Source organism: Ixodes scapularis, unplaced genomic scaffold, assembly GCF_016920785.2.
Source record: "Ixodes scapularis isolate PalLabHiFi unplaced genomic scaffold, ASM1692078v2 PGA_scaffold3__209_contigs__length_174095766, whole genome shotgun sequence".
NCBI lineage: Eukaryota > Metazoa > Arthropoda > Arachnida > Ixodida > Ixodidae > Ixodes > Ixodes scapularis.
In genome coordinates, this window is record NW_024609868.1 from 41,787,213 (window position 1) to 41,803,197 (window position 15,985).

At 45.1% G+C, this 15,985-nt stretch overlaps 1 protein-coding gene and 1 pseudogene across 4 annotated transcripts; both read left to right on the forward strand.

The window, feature by feature from the left end:
- The first annotated feature begins 374 nt into the window (after nucleotides 1-374).
- On the forward strand, nucleotides 375-8,053 carry LOC115330318. 4 transcript variants are annotated; one of them, XM_040215221.3, is made up of 4 exons: nucleotides 431-3,312; nucleotides 3,383-3,530; nucleotides 5,747-5,911; nucleotides 7,829-8,053. In XM_040215221.3, the coding sequence occupies exon 1, from the start codon at nucleotides 1,133-1,135 to the stop codon at nucleotides 2,519-2,521; it is 1,389 nt and encodes a 462-aa protein (XP_040071155.1). In that variant the 5' UTR covers nucleotides 431-1,132; the 3' UTR covers nucleotides 2,522-3,312; nucleotides 3,383-3,530; nucleotides 5,747-5,911; nucleotides 7,829-8,053. The 4 variants fall into 4 exon arrangements, with proteins under 4 accessions (XP_040358644.1, XP_040071155.1, XP_040071157.1 ...); XM_040215223.2 differs by having other exon boundaries at nucleotides 431-1,282; nucleotides 1,535-3,312; nucleotides 5,747-8,053; XM_042292409.1 differs by lacking the exon at nucleotides 7,829-8,053 and adding an exon at nucleotides 7,594-7,822.
- Nucleotides 3,399-15,541, forward strand: LOC120846580 (annotated as a pseudogene).
- Nucleotides 15,542-15,985: the final 444 nt, after the last annotated feature.

Below are 15,985 nucleotides of genomic sequence, written 5' to 3' on the forward strand. Positions count from 1 at the left end.
TACCCTTCTATTCTCCATGCCTGCACGAGAGCAGGCGCCCGCTCTGTTGCAACTCTGTTGCTCCATGCGCCTTTCCTCCTCTCGCCTCCCATTGCAAGCAACGAGCGCCTTGGCGCAGCCTCTCTCGCTTCCTTCTCGCTCCGAGAATTGCAAACGTCGAGCGGAGAAAGCAAAGTTGCCAGACAAGCAGCAACGTCCAAGATGGCGAAATTTACCATTTTTCGCGTTAAAAAAATACTTAACCTATCGCAACAAAACTGGTGGCTATGGAAAAGTAATCATTTATACCTTGCGTAAATTATTCAAGCACCTTAATGGGCTTTTATGAACCGAGTTAGGAAAGAAAACGACCCTTTGCCCCATAGACTCCCAGCAAAATTTAGCAATTAAATGGCGTCCATGTCCCGTGATCGCCGATCTAGCAGTTGCACCCACCCTCACTTGAGCCTCCCTACTTGGGCCGCTTGGGCAGTGCACGTTCAGTTTCGTCGTCGGGGATCATCGCGGACTTCCGTAGACCACGGTCGCGCAGACCCAGGTCCCAGGTGCCGGCGTACGAGTCCGCCGCTGCTCCAGTGTACGCCGCCACGTTCCGTTCGTCTCTCAGCAGCCCCTCCACTTCCTCGCTGTAAAGCCCTACCCTGGTGTTCGCGCGTCTTGTTTCTGCAGGTGTTCATATCCCGCTGTAGGGGTTTCCCGTTCGGGGTCAGGTTGATCGTTTCCCACGGGGGTCGTTCTTTCGGGACGGTGTTCCATTCCAGGACCGAGACGCACGAAGATTTTGCGGTCGCCCTTCCCTCCGCCGTGTGCTGTAGCGTGGCGTGGTGGGCCCCTCTCTAGGGACGCAGGACCTCCTCGAACTCTGGTAAAAAGACGCTCTCACATAGCCCCTCCAGTTTCATGTGCCTGGGCAGTCCCAGAATCGTCTTCTTTGCCTCGTTAAGTTGGCCGCCGAGCCTCTTGAAGTGCATCTTGCTAAGGGTGTGGAAGCCCGCCGCATAGGTGACTTTGGAAAACTGCACCTCAGCACCGCGTCGCCGGCCAAACGCGATACCACCACGGTCTTTCGCTCGCTGGTTTTTCAAATTTAAGTTTTGCGCTTGCCTACTCTTGTGGAAGTTTGAAGATCAGTATGCCGGTTTGTTGCGCGCCCGGATGCAGCAGCGGGTACGCCTCACAGCCAAAGGGGGGCCGGCATTTCTTCAAGCCACCACGAGAAGATCTCCAAGCCTGGGAAAATGCACTACGCCGAGCTGATTTCCGCCTGACGGAGAAAAGCACGGTATGCGATTTGCACTTTGATAGCAGTCAGATTAGCACACACTATGAGCATCAGATTGGAGGTCAGACAGTGCTCATACCAAGAGGCAAGTGGCTTTTAAAAAAGAATGCAATACCCTGCCTTGCTGTCAGCGGTCCTTTTTCGAAGCGGGCAGCGCAGAGTGCTGCAAAGGGAGGAAAAGCATTCGCAAAAAGGGCAGATGAGACCTCAGGGACATCTTCCTGTTCCCAAGTGGAGCCTTCCTCTCTGCAGGCATCAGAATTCCAAACATCGGAGACCAAGGAAGATAGTGGTGGCAAGTGGCTCCTGAAGAAGAATGCAACACCCTGCCCGGGTTTCGGCGGGCCTTTTTCCATACGGACGGAGCAAAGTGCTGCAAAGGGAGGAACAGCATTTGCAGAAAGGGACGATGAGACTTCTGAGACATCTTCCTGTTCCCAAGCAGAGCCTCCCTCTCTACAGGCACCAGGATTCCAAACAATAACAATAAAGACTGAAGAAGGGGAGTGTGACAACTCTGCTACCTTTCACTTGCTGCCGAGTGAAATGGAAGCAAGCGAATATCAAAAATCAGAGGCCGAAGAAGGTGGGGGTGACAACTCTGCTACCTTTCACTTGTTGCTGAGCCAAATTGAAGCAAGCAAATGGCTTGACAACTGGTTGGTTGACACATCTGTGGAGGAACGCATCATTTTTGCCAAGTTAGCAAGGGACAGTGACGAATCTGTCAGTGTTGAAAGGGCCGTGGTGCTCAGAGAGGACTTAACAGTAACTGTGAGTTCAAAGGGAAGACTTGTTCCTGAAGCTACCTACAGTAGTTTTGAAACCAGAAGTGAACAGACTGCACTAACATTGAGGAATATGAACGAAGTCAGGTCATTCCTGAGGTATGTGAACAGCCTCGAGGTTTGCAAAGGTTGTCACGCTTCACAATGCCCAAGCATCGAAACCTCAGTGACAGCAGTGAGACAAGGCGATGTCTGGTATCGAAAGAACTGCATGGTTCTCTCGGAAAGTCAGCAGTGTGAAGAATGCACCAAGCTCCAAAAGCTGCTTCGCCAACGAGAAAAAAGAAAGTCTGCCCAGCCAAACACACAAGCAGAGATTCAGTCTCGCTCAGATGTCCGATCTCTGAGAAGAAAAGTGCTTAGGGTAACCGAAGTTTGTGAGAGACTGAAAGAGGAGGTTCAAAACCTCAAGTGTCAGCTATTGTCAATGCCTCAAGAAAAAAATTTATGATGCCATGAAACAGCTTCCGCACTCAGCAGCTGGCTTTCCGAACTGCGCTGGACACAATCAAGAAATCTGCAAGATGAATGTGATGCGACACATAGTGGATCGTGACATGCCTGCCCCTGGAGATCACGAGTCGACATGCATAAGCAGATAACACAGATGAACCTCCTCCTGCTTCCATCTGCCGAACGACTCTAGTCATTCATCAAGAGAGCTCCACGTGAATTTGGGTTCAACCGAGTAGCCCTTACAAGCATAGGGGCTTAACTTGCTGATGAGAAAGGAATTTTGCATTATAGAACCTTAATCCTGGACGAAGTAAAGGTTTAAAAGGCAGTTTCCTTAAACTGTTGCACTTACAAACTGGACAGTTTCGTGGACTACGCAGACAGATTGAGCGGACGAGGCAGTGCTGCAGGCGGGGACGGATCAAGCAAACAGGCTAGTGCTACAGACAGTGCACCAGTAGCCGTGTTTGTTTCACGACAGGGTTCAGCCCACAGCGTGCTTTGCAACGCGGAATGCTACACCTGGAGCTGTTCTTGTGCAACTTGTTGTTTTGCCGGCCATGCTGAAACTTGAAAATTAGAATGCTGCAGTCGTTACCATTATCAGTGGCGGTGCCACAATGAACAAAGCAATGTGATCGAAGTGTGGGATATAAAAAAAACGACGGCCCATTTCGCAAAGTCCCTCATACATGTGACCGTTGTCCCGCCTTGTACCTTTTGTGTGACATTCCCCACTATATATAGTACATTCGAAATCATCTTCACCGTCACGAGTGCAGCATGGTAAGCAAGGTTTTATAACCTCCTCGCTTTATACAGCTGCATTACTGAAAGATGATTTGCCATATTTTAGAATGTGCAGGTACGAAATGGACTTCAAGCACTACAAGCTCCATTACGAGGCCGACGGCAGGCACCGAGTACAAGCCGTGCCCAAGCTTTCCAAGGAGCACATGGACCCCAACAACTCGAGGAAAATGAACATCGGGCTGGCAGTTCAGGTAATTGTGTTGGATAGCAGCTCTAATGCAAGGTATGGTGGCGCGATTGGTCGGAGCCATTTTAGGGCACTCCGTGGAGCAGCTGAAACTTCATTTTGGGTTAGTAAAAGTAACTTTCGGAGCACAAATATGTATTTAATTTTCATTCATTTTTGTTATGTGAATAACATGTTAAGATTTATTGGCAGCTTGTGTAGCTGAAGGACAGTGTCTTTGCTTAGCATTCAAGCACTTCACTGCTACAGTCACTGAGAGGGAGAGAACGGCAGGACGTCTTTTTCAAACACCCGGCCTCCTACACGCACGCACCGCTTTCTGGCGTGTTTTGGCCGCACGTGCATGCTCCAGTCATACAAGACACCGAATGTAGAAAGCTTGAACCGGAGGCTGGGCAACTGATGCTCCTCCCTGGCTTTCTCACTCGGTCTGCAACCATCGCTGTTTAATGGGCTTAAAGACGCCCGACATGCCAACCGGAATATTATGACAAGAGTTACCCTTTTGGTTGAACAAGCTCCGTCGCAGCAGTTGCTTTTAAAATGTGTGCTAATTGCTGAAGTACGGGGCATGAACATCTGTGATTGGTTTGTTTAGATGTGGAATCAAAGGCAAACCAAGCTGTGATGCTTGAATAATGTAAAAATGAATTATTTTTAAGTCTGGCCGAACCCGTAGAGGTTATTCGAAATACCTTTGTTCGTCCACTGTTAAAGCTAGTTTAGTTTCTATTTATGCTTTATTGACTACACCTTCAAACAGTTCATAGCTTACATAAAGGTGGGAACTAAACGTGGGATTTGACAAAACAAAATGAAAGCTTACTTGAATACCAGCTAAACGTTTAGGAAAAGCGATGGAGCTATGGAAAAGCGAAAAGCGACAGAGCTATGGTGCCACCCAGGTACACCTCATCAACATTATTTAATAATCCTGTTGTGATACCAATTTCCTGAATCTTCAGTTTGAAAGACGGTCACGACCAGTGATACTCTCAACTTGTCTGCATACTGCAGTCAGTTAAAATTTTTAGGGTGTGGCATTCACTTTCAGAACAGCTAATCTCGGTTTCTGATTATGTTTTTTTATATGAGATAAGGGTTGGATTGAAGTATAGAAATGTATTCTGCATTGTTTTTATTTTTATGTGTGTGCATGAATTTTGAATATGTTCATTATGCGTACACAATCCATGTACCTAACCCCTTGCATAATGCCTAACAGCACAGCAGATATTTGTTCAAATCATATAAGCTTGCAGCGTTTTCATTTTGAAAATTTAAGTGGAACGCAAGTTTTCCAATGAGTATTGCTCAGACTCTTTTCATTTTAATTACTTGATACGTGCTTGCGCACCATGTCCCTCTGGAGAGGTGCGCTTCCCCTTAGCACACAGCTACACTATGGCAAAGCAAGAGACGCAAAATCACAATTTTTACATCGTGGGTGTCGCTTCTTTACAGTGCGCGATGAGAAGCTCACTTAAAGAAGCCATATAACCTGCCCAAATATACCACAACCAGCGATTATTGTTAGTATTATTGTTAGTACTTTATACAAAAATCAAATAACACTGCAGTATCCTAAACGACAACCTAAACGTTGAAAATCCTCCCGAGCCAACTGTAAGGATCTGGCAGTGCGGTGGAGCCTGAGGTATTAGTTTCAGTGTTGAGGAAGCAAAATAAACTTGCGGCGCAATACAGCCTTTTGGGTGTGCATTTTTGGCACTGCAGTGGAAAGTAGGGGGGCAGGCACAAAACGTTGAGGGAAAGCTTCCATCCGGTTGTATCTGTAGCTGTGATTTGAAGGCTCTTACTCTCCTAGAATGTTTGTGTACCTTAAGTATGTCTGAAAGTTATGCTTGAGCAGAACATGCAGTTAGCTCTAATTCTGTCACACCTTCAGTTGGTTGTTCCAGGGCAGGAGTCATACCCGTGTCAAACGGGCACAAGGCCTTCAGAACAAACTCCTGAAAGGGTCGGCAAATCAGCGCATGTCGATAGGCTCGAGATCGCAAGCTGATTTGTCGATTCTCTTTAAATGAGTATATTCTGAATTCCTTTGATGTGCCCCTCGGACAGGGGTATTAGCCATAAAAATTAAACCTGCACTCACTCACTCAAGAAAAAAAAAAGTTCATGTAGTATTAAGCAAACAGTCATGTACAAGATTCATTGAAGTTTAATCTCATTCTTATTTTGTGCTCAACCCTTCAGTCAGACCACTGCTCCAGGCCTGAGCATGCACTCCCGTCTCAAACATCCTGGCCTCGAGGACTGTGCTGGAACGAAACGCTTCGCTGTCCTTGTGAACGACCTCTTCAACGCCATAAGTGCTGAACATCCTATGCACGCAGTGTAAAAGAAGGCTCAGAGATGACTGTAAGCCGGTTTCTTAAAAGCGTTTTACTTGCTATAGATGTGGCATTTAGAATGTAGCTATGTTCAGCTAGAATTAACTGGTGTGGAATACAAGCAGTATATTTGTTATTTAATATGAGATGTTTCAGCTAATTTGTAACAAGACTTAAAAAAGGTGGTGCTTGCTGCGCATGTCGATCCAACACAATATTGTTTACAGCAGTCTTATTGAGCAAGTTGAGATGAATTTTGCAATGTGCCAAACTTGCTTGTTAGCGCAGGTTATTTAGTTATTTTTTTAGATCCCGTATTTACTAGAGTAATAGCCATACTATTTATGAACAAGGTCCTTGCATCTCCTTTCCCACAGAACACATATACAGCCAATCATTGCGTTACGCAAAAATGACATAGCGAGTAACCGGATAGAGAACACAATTCTCCATATAAATGCAATCTTCACAGATGGTATCTTCGCATGAAGACGTTATCTTTCTCCCGTAAACAGCTGGAATCATGCTGTCGATCGCAGTGATTGGTAATCTGCGTGCTCCTCGAGAAATCCAACCCTCAGGTTTTCTTCATATTTGGTACGGCTATTACTTGAGTAAATACGGTACTCATTTGTGCACCGAACCTCCAGTACAAAAGTTCCAGAGCTTGTCGAGAAATAAACCATTGTGTTGTTGACATCAATGTAGCCTTTGTGTTTCTAATTTTTTTATCTCTAAAGAAATCGAGTGAGATTTAAAAAACAAATACCACATGACCACCCTCTAGCGAACCGCAATGTTCAGTCACATGGAATATTTGTTAAATCTCGTGCACATTCTTCAAACGTTTAAAAAAAATTAGACACATGGAGGCTATCTTGATAGAAATGACACAGTGGTGTTTTTCTCAAAACATTCTACAATTTTCGCATTGGGTGGTTTGTGCACATAAATAATATTTAAAAGGTTTGCTGAATAATCTGCATTAATTAGCCATTTTTGACATAACACAACCTATACCGTAGAATACCGTGTATCCACCCATACCACATTAAGCGCCCATTCCCAAATTTGTAAAATCTGAGAAAATATGCACAGTACATTGACATGCAGAATTGATGACCGGACAAGCACCCATCCCCCATTTTTTCATGATTATCTCAAAATTTTGAGTGGGCGCTTGCCCGGTATTTTACGGTAGTAGAATCTCTATGATATGCCATATTTGCTCGAGTAACAGCCACATTATTTGTGAAGAAAACCCGAAAGTTTGCTTTTTCGCGGAGCAAGCAGATTGCCAATCACTGCGATCAACAGCATGATTCCAGCTCTTCACAGGACAGAGTTAATGTCTTTGTGCGAAGATACCATTTGTGAAGATTGCTGAGAACTTTGATATGGAGAATTGTGTTCTCAATCTGGTTATTCGCTGTTATTTATGCGCAACACAATGATTGGCTGTATATGTGTTCTGTGGGAAAGTAGATGCAAAGGCCTTATTCATAAATAGTGCAGTAATTGTGGTTTATCCAAATTCTGGGATGATACAAATTTTTTGAATTCCCTGGGTAAATTACCCCAAGAGACCCTGAAAATAAAAAAAAATGAACTGCACGAAAAAAAAAATTTTTAGAGCAATATTGACGGCGCGAGACGGGATATAGTTGATAGTCACCTCCTTTCCACTTGTTTTCTCTCTCAAAATTTCAGGCACGTGACAAAGAAGTGGATTGGCTTAGCCATCACATTGAAGTGGAGAGAGTGTATGACCATCTCCTTGAGGTGGAAAGAGTGTAAGACCATATTGTGACGTCGTGGACTTTGCACGCAGAATTTAAAATAAATAATGCGCCGTCAATATTGCAAAAATAATGTTATTTTTCTTTCGCGTAAAATTAATTTTTTGGCATGCACTTCCCAATCAGACCTATTTTTTTCTTTTCAGGGGCCTTTTAAGTTTATTGTGTTACATTTTGGAAAGTCTGAATGCTTTCCAGAGCCGCAGTGGGTCATACGAATGATGATCCACAATGTTTATGCATTGTTTAGGGCAGCATCACTCGGCTCCAACCGTAGCAGGAGTTTTTGTATCATTTTTTTTCGCCATTCTTTCTACATACGGGCCAAGCAATCACGATAGCCGTGGCTGCATTAAAATTTTGAAAACATACCCACGTCCAGTGTTGCTGCAGTCTCTGTGTTGTCATGTGATTTGATATTGACTTGTTGGAGTAACTCGCATTTACCAACTCCTGGGTTGCTGCTTTTTTTTTTTGTTGTCATGCGATAATCGGGGTTTAGTAACTCTCAACCACACGAGTGAACATAAGAAATGACATTCGGAATCAGTGTTGATCATGTGGTCATCAACGAGGAAGCATCCGCAGAACTGTCTTTGTTTGCACACGCACGTCTGTTGAACTCTGTGCACTGCAAGGAGAGTCAGATAGCGGAGATGATGACGGTGAAGTAACTAACGACGAGCAGCCGTTGCCGACAGCTGAAACACTGCATGCCCTCGACGCGCTGCAGCAGCATAGTGAGCTCTATCAACGTCAGCGACGACACATTCGCATGTTTTTATGCGTTCCGAAAGTGTCTTCTGGGTGACATCGGAAAAAAGAAGACTCGGAAGACCATTACTGACTTTTTTGGCCAACAGACCTGCCAAGTTTTACGATTTTATCGTAGAGTGGCCGGTTTCCAGTGCTTTCTTATGGTTATTGTATTGATAACAATAATTGAATAATTTTCATAATCTCGTATAGAAATAAAAATAAATAATATTTAGTAAATTGTTTTTGCTCAAGCTGGCATCTCGCCAGTTTACAATTCGGTGTTGGCAACGTACCAGGCTACTCCTGGATGGGAGGTGAACACAAAGGCATGTTAGTTAATGGACAAGACTGGGAAAGAGGGAAGGAAAGCTGCTGAGAACTTTTATGGCTGAAAGGTAGGGTAGAAGTCTGAACACTCTTCTGGGGTTTGCTTACCTGAAAACAGGAAATGACTTAAAAGGGGTGGGAAATACAGAACAGGTTACATGTAAATCGAGGGACATCAGAGAAATTGGCCTTGAAGAACCACTGAAAAGAAAAAAAATGTTTTTTTTTTAACAGTCTGGTTGGGACACGCGTGTCAAAAAATGAATTCTACGCGAAAAGAAAAAAAATTTTTTACAGCAATATTGACGACGCGATTTAGTCTGTAGTCACCTTTCCACTTGTTTTCTCTCAATATTTTGGATGCATGGAGGAGAGGTGGATCGGCTTGGCCATCACGTTGAGGTGGAGAGAGTCTATGACCATCTTGTTGAAGTGGAAAGAGTGTACGACCATTCCGTGACGTCATGAACTTTGTGCGCTGAATTTTAAGATATATCTCGTGCCATAATTGCTCTAAACAAATTTTTCTTTCACGTAAACTTTATTTTTTGACACGCGTGTCCCAACCAGACTGTTTAAAAAAAAGTATTTCTTTTTTTCTTATTAGTGGCCCTTTAATCGGGAAATAATTATCATAAGAGAAATGAATGCCCGCTTAGAAGAGTTTGACGGATTCACAGATACAACCGGAAAGTTGTTAGAAGGTTTCTGTGATGCCCTTGAGCTAGTGCTGGTTAATGCACAAGTAAAATGCAACGGGAAAATAACGTGGGAGTGCCAGGCAATGTGAAAGAGGACCAAAGGGTACGAGGAGAGGCCCAGCCAGGAAAGTACAGGGTAGATGCCATTACCAAAGCGGAGGAGGTGTGAAACAACATGGAGGGAAAAAACCTAGTGTTGATCCACGTGTTCACCGCCGAGGCAGGCAGTCTGAGCTCTTTGGCGATGTCGATCCGTTTTTGTTTCGGGTCCCAGTCGACGGCAGCAAGAATGTTAAACTTTTCCTGGAGGGATAACGGCTTTCGCTTTCGTGACGCCATTAAGGTTGAAATGAGCCTACACGGCACAGGAACGATGGCGAAATGGGATGACGCGGGCTTGGGGCGGAACGCGAATCCAAAGCTGCCAAAGCGTTGGCGAAACTTGATGAAGCAACCGGAGCTGAACCAATGCCAAGAAAGAAACAAAGAAATGCCACATTCATTCATTTACTACTACTGCTGCTACTCTATTGTATGCCCTAGTCTAGAGGTACTCTTGCACACTCTTGCAATCGGTGCTCTCAAGCCTCCGAACAATGCCTTAAAGTTCTTGCTGGAGTTACCCAAGAAGGACCTATAATCATGTGTTTACTTTGCAAACGCTTGAAAAGCCATAAGCGAGCGTTCTGCTCTGGCGTTGACAACTGAAGTGAACATGCGCTCGCACGGGCGAAGCTCGATTGGTATACAGCCGTTTTTGGGTTTAGATTTTTACGCTGCAGGTTTTGTTGATCGTTACGACAGCATTCGAGCCACTTTTGCCGGCAGTAGCACTTGAAGAGGAAAATGAATGAGAGCATCAGGTGGACGCGCTGTTGTTACGAGCGGTCAGTACGACAACGAAGCGGTGCAGACGCTAACTGCCAACAGCCGAGAACGCCGGTGAAAAGTACCGAGGTTCTGGCCCAAGCCGCCGGAGCTGCACTCAAGATGCGAAAGCTATGTAATTGGAATCCTTTGTTATTATTTGGGAGAGATTATTTGACTAATTGAATAATGAGTCAAAACAGTAAAACCACGCTGTGTGTTCTGTAGTTCCAACCAAAACGCTCTTGTGCACCTGGATAGCTCGGAAGTTGTGGAAAACAATAGACGCACCAGCGGTGTTATCAACAAGCAGACTGCTCCGCACGCACGTGCCATGTCGTATGCCCCCGAGGACGGCTGCTCAGTGTTCATTCGTCGAGACCGGATGTTTGGAGCTCGAAATATGCGAGTGCAATGTTGATTGCCAAGAGACGTACAATCCGATCAATATTTGGTAGAATGTTGAGCATACTTTCCTGGAACCTACGGACCAGAAAAAATACAGTGCAACTCAATGGGACATTTCCCCTGCCCTCACTCATGAATGTATGAACCGGGTAATCGTGGTTCTACTGTAACTGGAAGAATTTAATTTGAAACGTTGGATTAGAATAGCTTAGTTTATAAATAGGGGAAGAAATTGTGGCACGTAGAGAGCAGGATTCAATCTATCAGATAACGTTGGATCATTCATTAGTAAGGTAATATGTGGACAATTGGTATGATTTTGTTTTAAGATTATAATGTGTTTTTGTGTGACAGGTTTTGAAATCGTAACAGTTGTTTTGAGTGGGGGGTAATTGTGATGATGTGGATTTTGGGAAGCGACCGCGAAGTGGAAAGGAAGAAAGAAAGAAGGTGCGGGAGTGAAGGCGGGAGATGGGCAGGATGCAATGACACCAGCGGATCGGCCTGCTGAGGCGCGATTCCTGACAGATGTAAAAACCTGTGGGGACGACGCCCACGCAGGTCAAGATCACCGTCGGTACAAGCGGGACACCACTAAAAGCATGGACATGATGGGTGCGCCCGAAAAGTTGTAAATATCTGTATACACTTCGTGCGGGAACTATAGGGGGCGCTTTGAAAAACGCGCGCAGCGCCGCTAGCGGAGGAGCTGGCGTTCGACTGCGAGGCGCGTTCAGCAGCCTGCGGCGCCTTTTCGCATGCTGAGCTGTGGCGGCGGAAGCGCGCACGGACGAAACTTCTGCTTTTTGAGCCGATAAGTTGAGGGTGACGTTGCATGAGTGCTGGGGCAGAAGGGTATTTAGCTGTTCTCCACTTATATACCGAGTTTGAGTCGTTATTAGGGGCAATTTCTCTAGTTGCAGCCGAAAAAGGAGTTGGAGCACTTTTCCGAAAAACAAGACGGCCGGCTCCATAATTGCTCTGAGTGGGAAATTTATTTCGCTCGTCGCTGTAAACCTAGGACTGCTGGAACGATGATATTTGGAGGCGAGTGAGATGTTCACTAAGTTCGTGCACGAAGAGTGCCAAGTCTCTTTAAGACAGCAGGTGTGAAAGTTATGTTTCTAACGAATAAAGAAATAAAGCTGTACAGGATATCCAATATTGGACCCAAAATGTTGTGTTATAGCGAGCTGTGGAAAGTGCAGATTTGGGCACACAGGTGCTTGGACTTGACGCTAACATGACACAGCACTTATTATACAAAAAAAAAAAAAAGGTTGCTCACGGAAACCGGGTGAAAATTTGGTTTGGGCGGCGTAACTCAATGGGAACCGGTTTTGACCATGAAAAGGCTGTCAAGAGAATACCACTGGTCAGGAGAGGTAGATACTTTAGAGGTAGGAGGTACTAGTGGACTGTACTTACATTTGAAACAACTTTAAGAAAGGTGGTTCCAAAGCCGAGAAAACAAAGTTGTCGGCCAACACACTGTTTGGCCGCCAAGGGCTTTTGCGGTCAGCTGTTGTGTAATAACCTGTTGTGCGAGGTGCTGATTTTCGGCGCACAGGTACTTTGACATGACCGTCACTTGGCACAACACTTTTTATAACAAAAAGAGTTGGCATAGCGAAACCAGGTGGAAATTTAGTTTGGGCGGCGTAACTAAATGGGAGCTGCCTTTGACCGTCAAAGGCTGTCAGATAATACCACTCATCGTGGGAGGTGCACACTTTACGGGTAGGAAAGGACCAGTGGACGGTACTTCCAGTTTGAACCACTTCGCGATAGGTGGCTCTAAAGCCGAGAAAAAAATTTGTTGTCTACAGAACTCGGGGTGTCAGCATTTCCACATCCAAAAGGAGGCTGATCAAGAAAGAAAGCACACCACATAAACTTCCATACTCAAACGTCGATTCTCCAGTGATTCCGAGTTTCATTGTTGTTTCCTTTAGATTTATATTTGTCACTTTTTTTACTGTTCGAATCTTCTATCTTCATGAAATACAGATTGCATGCCATACTTGTCCGGAAATATCATCGACACGTACGATGGGGACGAAACTTCTTTGGAGGGCATTCCTCCAACGAAATTGGCACTGTATACCCGCGAGTGTGGGATGGCATTTCAGTTCGTCCCATTGGCGCTGACACATGTAGGCGTTACTGGTACGAAAACAAACGCAGAGCGCAAAGCGGCAGTGTAGAATATGTCAGCCGTGCCGAGCCGACACAGTGGCCGACATGATCGGGAGACCAAATTTCTCGCGTCGTACGGCACGGCTCCATCGTTGTCGCTGTCCCACAAAACATCGGCGAGGTGAAAAACTGTGAAACTTTGTCTCCACGAGATACGACGCATAACTATCGAAGCACTTAATGACGCAGCACAGCTAGGCAGCACTTCATGCTGTGAACCCAGCGCAACCGCACTACTCCGACTTCAATGCGTACCAACGTACGCCGGCGTGGTTTCGGTTTCGTTTTCTCTGGGGTTCTCACTGCCTACCTTCGGTACCGGCCGTGCGGCGGCGCGCCAGTCGCGTCGCACGGAGTGTATAGTGTTCTTTTTCTGAGTCATGTTGCGCTTGTTTCACATACACTGTTTTCGGAGTTCCGTGTCCTCTCCATTTACCACCATCATCTTCACACCGTACTAGGTGGCTGTCTCTTGGCAAAAGCCTGAAACGGCTTGGGGAGCAGTGGCAACCACTGCTTAGCTTCTCCCATAGTGAGGTAAGGTCGCCCATCCTGGCCTTGAAGCTACCAAGTAAGCCAAGTGAACTCAAGGCTGGCTCTAAGAAAGCTGCAAAGAAAGGAGAGAGTGCTCATCAAAGCAAGAGACCGAAAATTGACACTGGTGTTTCTGCGACGAATACAGCTCCCTCTCCGGGAATGCAGAAGCAACAAGATGGCAAGGTCTTGAACAGGGAAAAAGAGTGTTCAAGCTCCTTTCGTCAGATGTCAACAGGATATATTGCGACTTCTTGCTGTCCGTCATTTCAGAGTTTGAAAATGTAAACGTGCTTCTGCAGTCTGGGCCCCCCAAATACATCTGCTCCAGGGGATCCTTCACAACCTGCTTAGGGACCTGATGTTGCACTTTGTCAAGCGGTCAGTGATCAAAGAAACGGATGTGCTGACAGACATTGACAACAAGTCTTCTGGCGACCAATAAAATTCACAGGGTCTCTTATGTTATCCCAAAGACAACTTGAAGGCGAAAGCACAAGCGCCGATCCCGGTGGTAGCAAACCTCCGAAGACAGCGCTCTTTCTGACCACACTTTTGGCGTGTTTAATCTCGCAGCATGTCGCACGCCCGCTCTTCACCGCTGCCCAAGCAAAAGTGTCTTCTCCCGCTGGGCTTGCGCCGCACGCGCGCGCCTTCGCCGGTTCTGGCACAAGTAATGCCATCTTGTGGTCTAGTGACGAACTGTGGATTTTGGTACCATTCGTGTCGCCGACGTGTTTTTATACTTTTCATGTTGCCGACATGTTTTCACTTAAAGACTTCGAAGGTCGACTGAATAATGAGACATGTAAGGCTTTCGCCTTAAAAACATGATGAAGACATCGTAGTCAGCAGCCAGGCAGCGTGGAGCTTGCAAAACTTCAAGAAGGAAGCCAGGCAAGAGGTTTTTGCACGAATTAGAAGGCTCTTTGTAAAGGCAAGTGATTATGTCATCGTCAAATTTGGTCTGAAGTCGGAGATTTTGGAAAGTGCATAGGTGGCCAGACGTTCCACCATTAAATAAGCCAGGTTTGCTGATGTCAAGTTCTTCGTCGACCGCTTCCCAGTCCTCTTGACAGTTTATTTATTTAAAGAATACTGCGGCTCACATCTGTAAGCCATAGCAGGGGTGGTTACATATTGCCTTGGTGTGTTATGCTTACGATCACTTTCCCATGGCAGAAGCGACTGCCTCAACAAAAATATCAAGTGATGGGAGGGTTACCATTTCATGAGACAAAAAATTCCATTCGTTTATTACCCGAGGGAAAAAGGAATATTTGAAGACATCATGCTTAATTTTATATTGTTTAGAAGTTTTAGTATGATTTAGTCTAGCCAAACCTCTTGTTGAAAATTTGATGTATCTAGTATCACTATTGACATTAAAGATTTCATTAATAAAAAAATATAGATTTCTATATCTGTTTATTTTCACTCTAACCTCCAATGGCTGGATATTGGCTTGTTCCAGTAAACATGGTGCAGACACAGTATATCTTAAATCATTAGATATGAATCTCCCAGCCAGATTTTGCATGCATTCAAGTTTATTAATCCCATCTGCTGTGTGCGGGTACCAACCTGTGTGAGCATATTCCAGTACAGGACGTACTAGTGATTGGTAAGCAGTCTTTTTTGTTTCGCTATCCACCAATTTTAAGGTGCATCGATGTGTATGCAATTTTTCCCTGGCCTTATTTGCTATGTCATCTATATGCTGGTTCCAAAGTAGTTTTCTAGTTTTTGTCGCTCCAGGGTGCTCGTAGTGTTGGAGAAGAGCAAAGTATGGAGTTTGCCCTGGATGATGTTTAGGCTCAGTTGAGCCGCCTACTAGTGAAAGATCTTTCTGCTGAAGTAACTATGCAGAAGCGGATTGATGAACAGTGGAGTGCAGTCTCTGATCTTCAAGACATAAATGGCACTTTTAAGTATGCTAAGCTTTCAAAAGTGATGTTGGGAATCCCGGCAGTCTCGCATAGCAATGCAGAGTTTGAGAGTCTTCAGCAAAGTGAAGAAGGCACACACGCAGTTCCACTCCTCCATGTCAAAAAAGACTCTTGAACAGTTGTTAGTTGTGAGATGCAGCCAGACCGGGAAGTTTTACGAAAAAGTGTTCGACAAGGACATCCTAAGAAAAGCAAAAGCTGCAACTTCCTCAGTGTTGACCCAACCTTCTACTTCTAAAGAATAAGACATTTGGTGCAATGTATGATGTATTTGTGCTTTAGTTGAGGCATTTTTCTTGCATAAACCAAGTTTTGAAGTATAAAACTGTTTTCATATTTTTTCGTGCAATTGTAGTGTTTTTTGGCATCCTCTGTATTGTTTTCAGCACTGTTAGGGTGACAGGTCTGGGCCGGGAGTATGACCAATAAATTGCAAGTGGCCCCCGTCCCCCCCTTTGCTTTCATGTACTTATTTTGATTTGTTTATACGAATTTCGGATGGTACGAATATTTTCCACGATTCCTCAAGATTCGTATCATTGAGATTCTACTGTATATC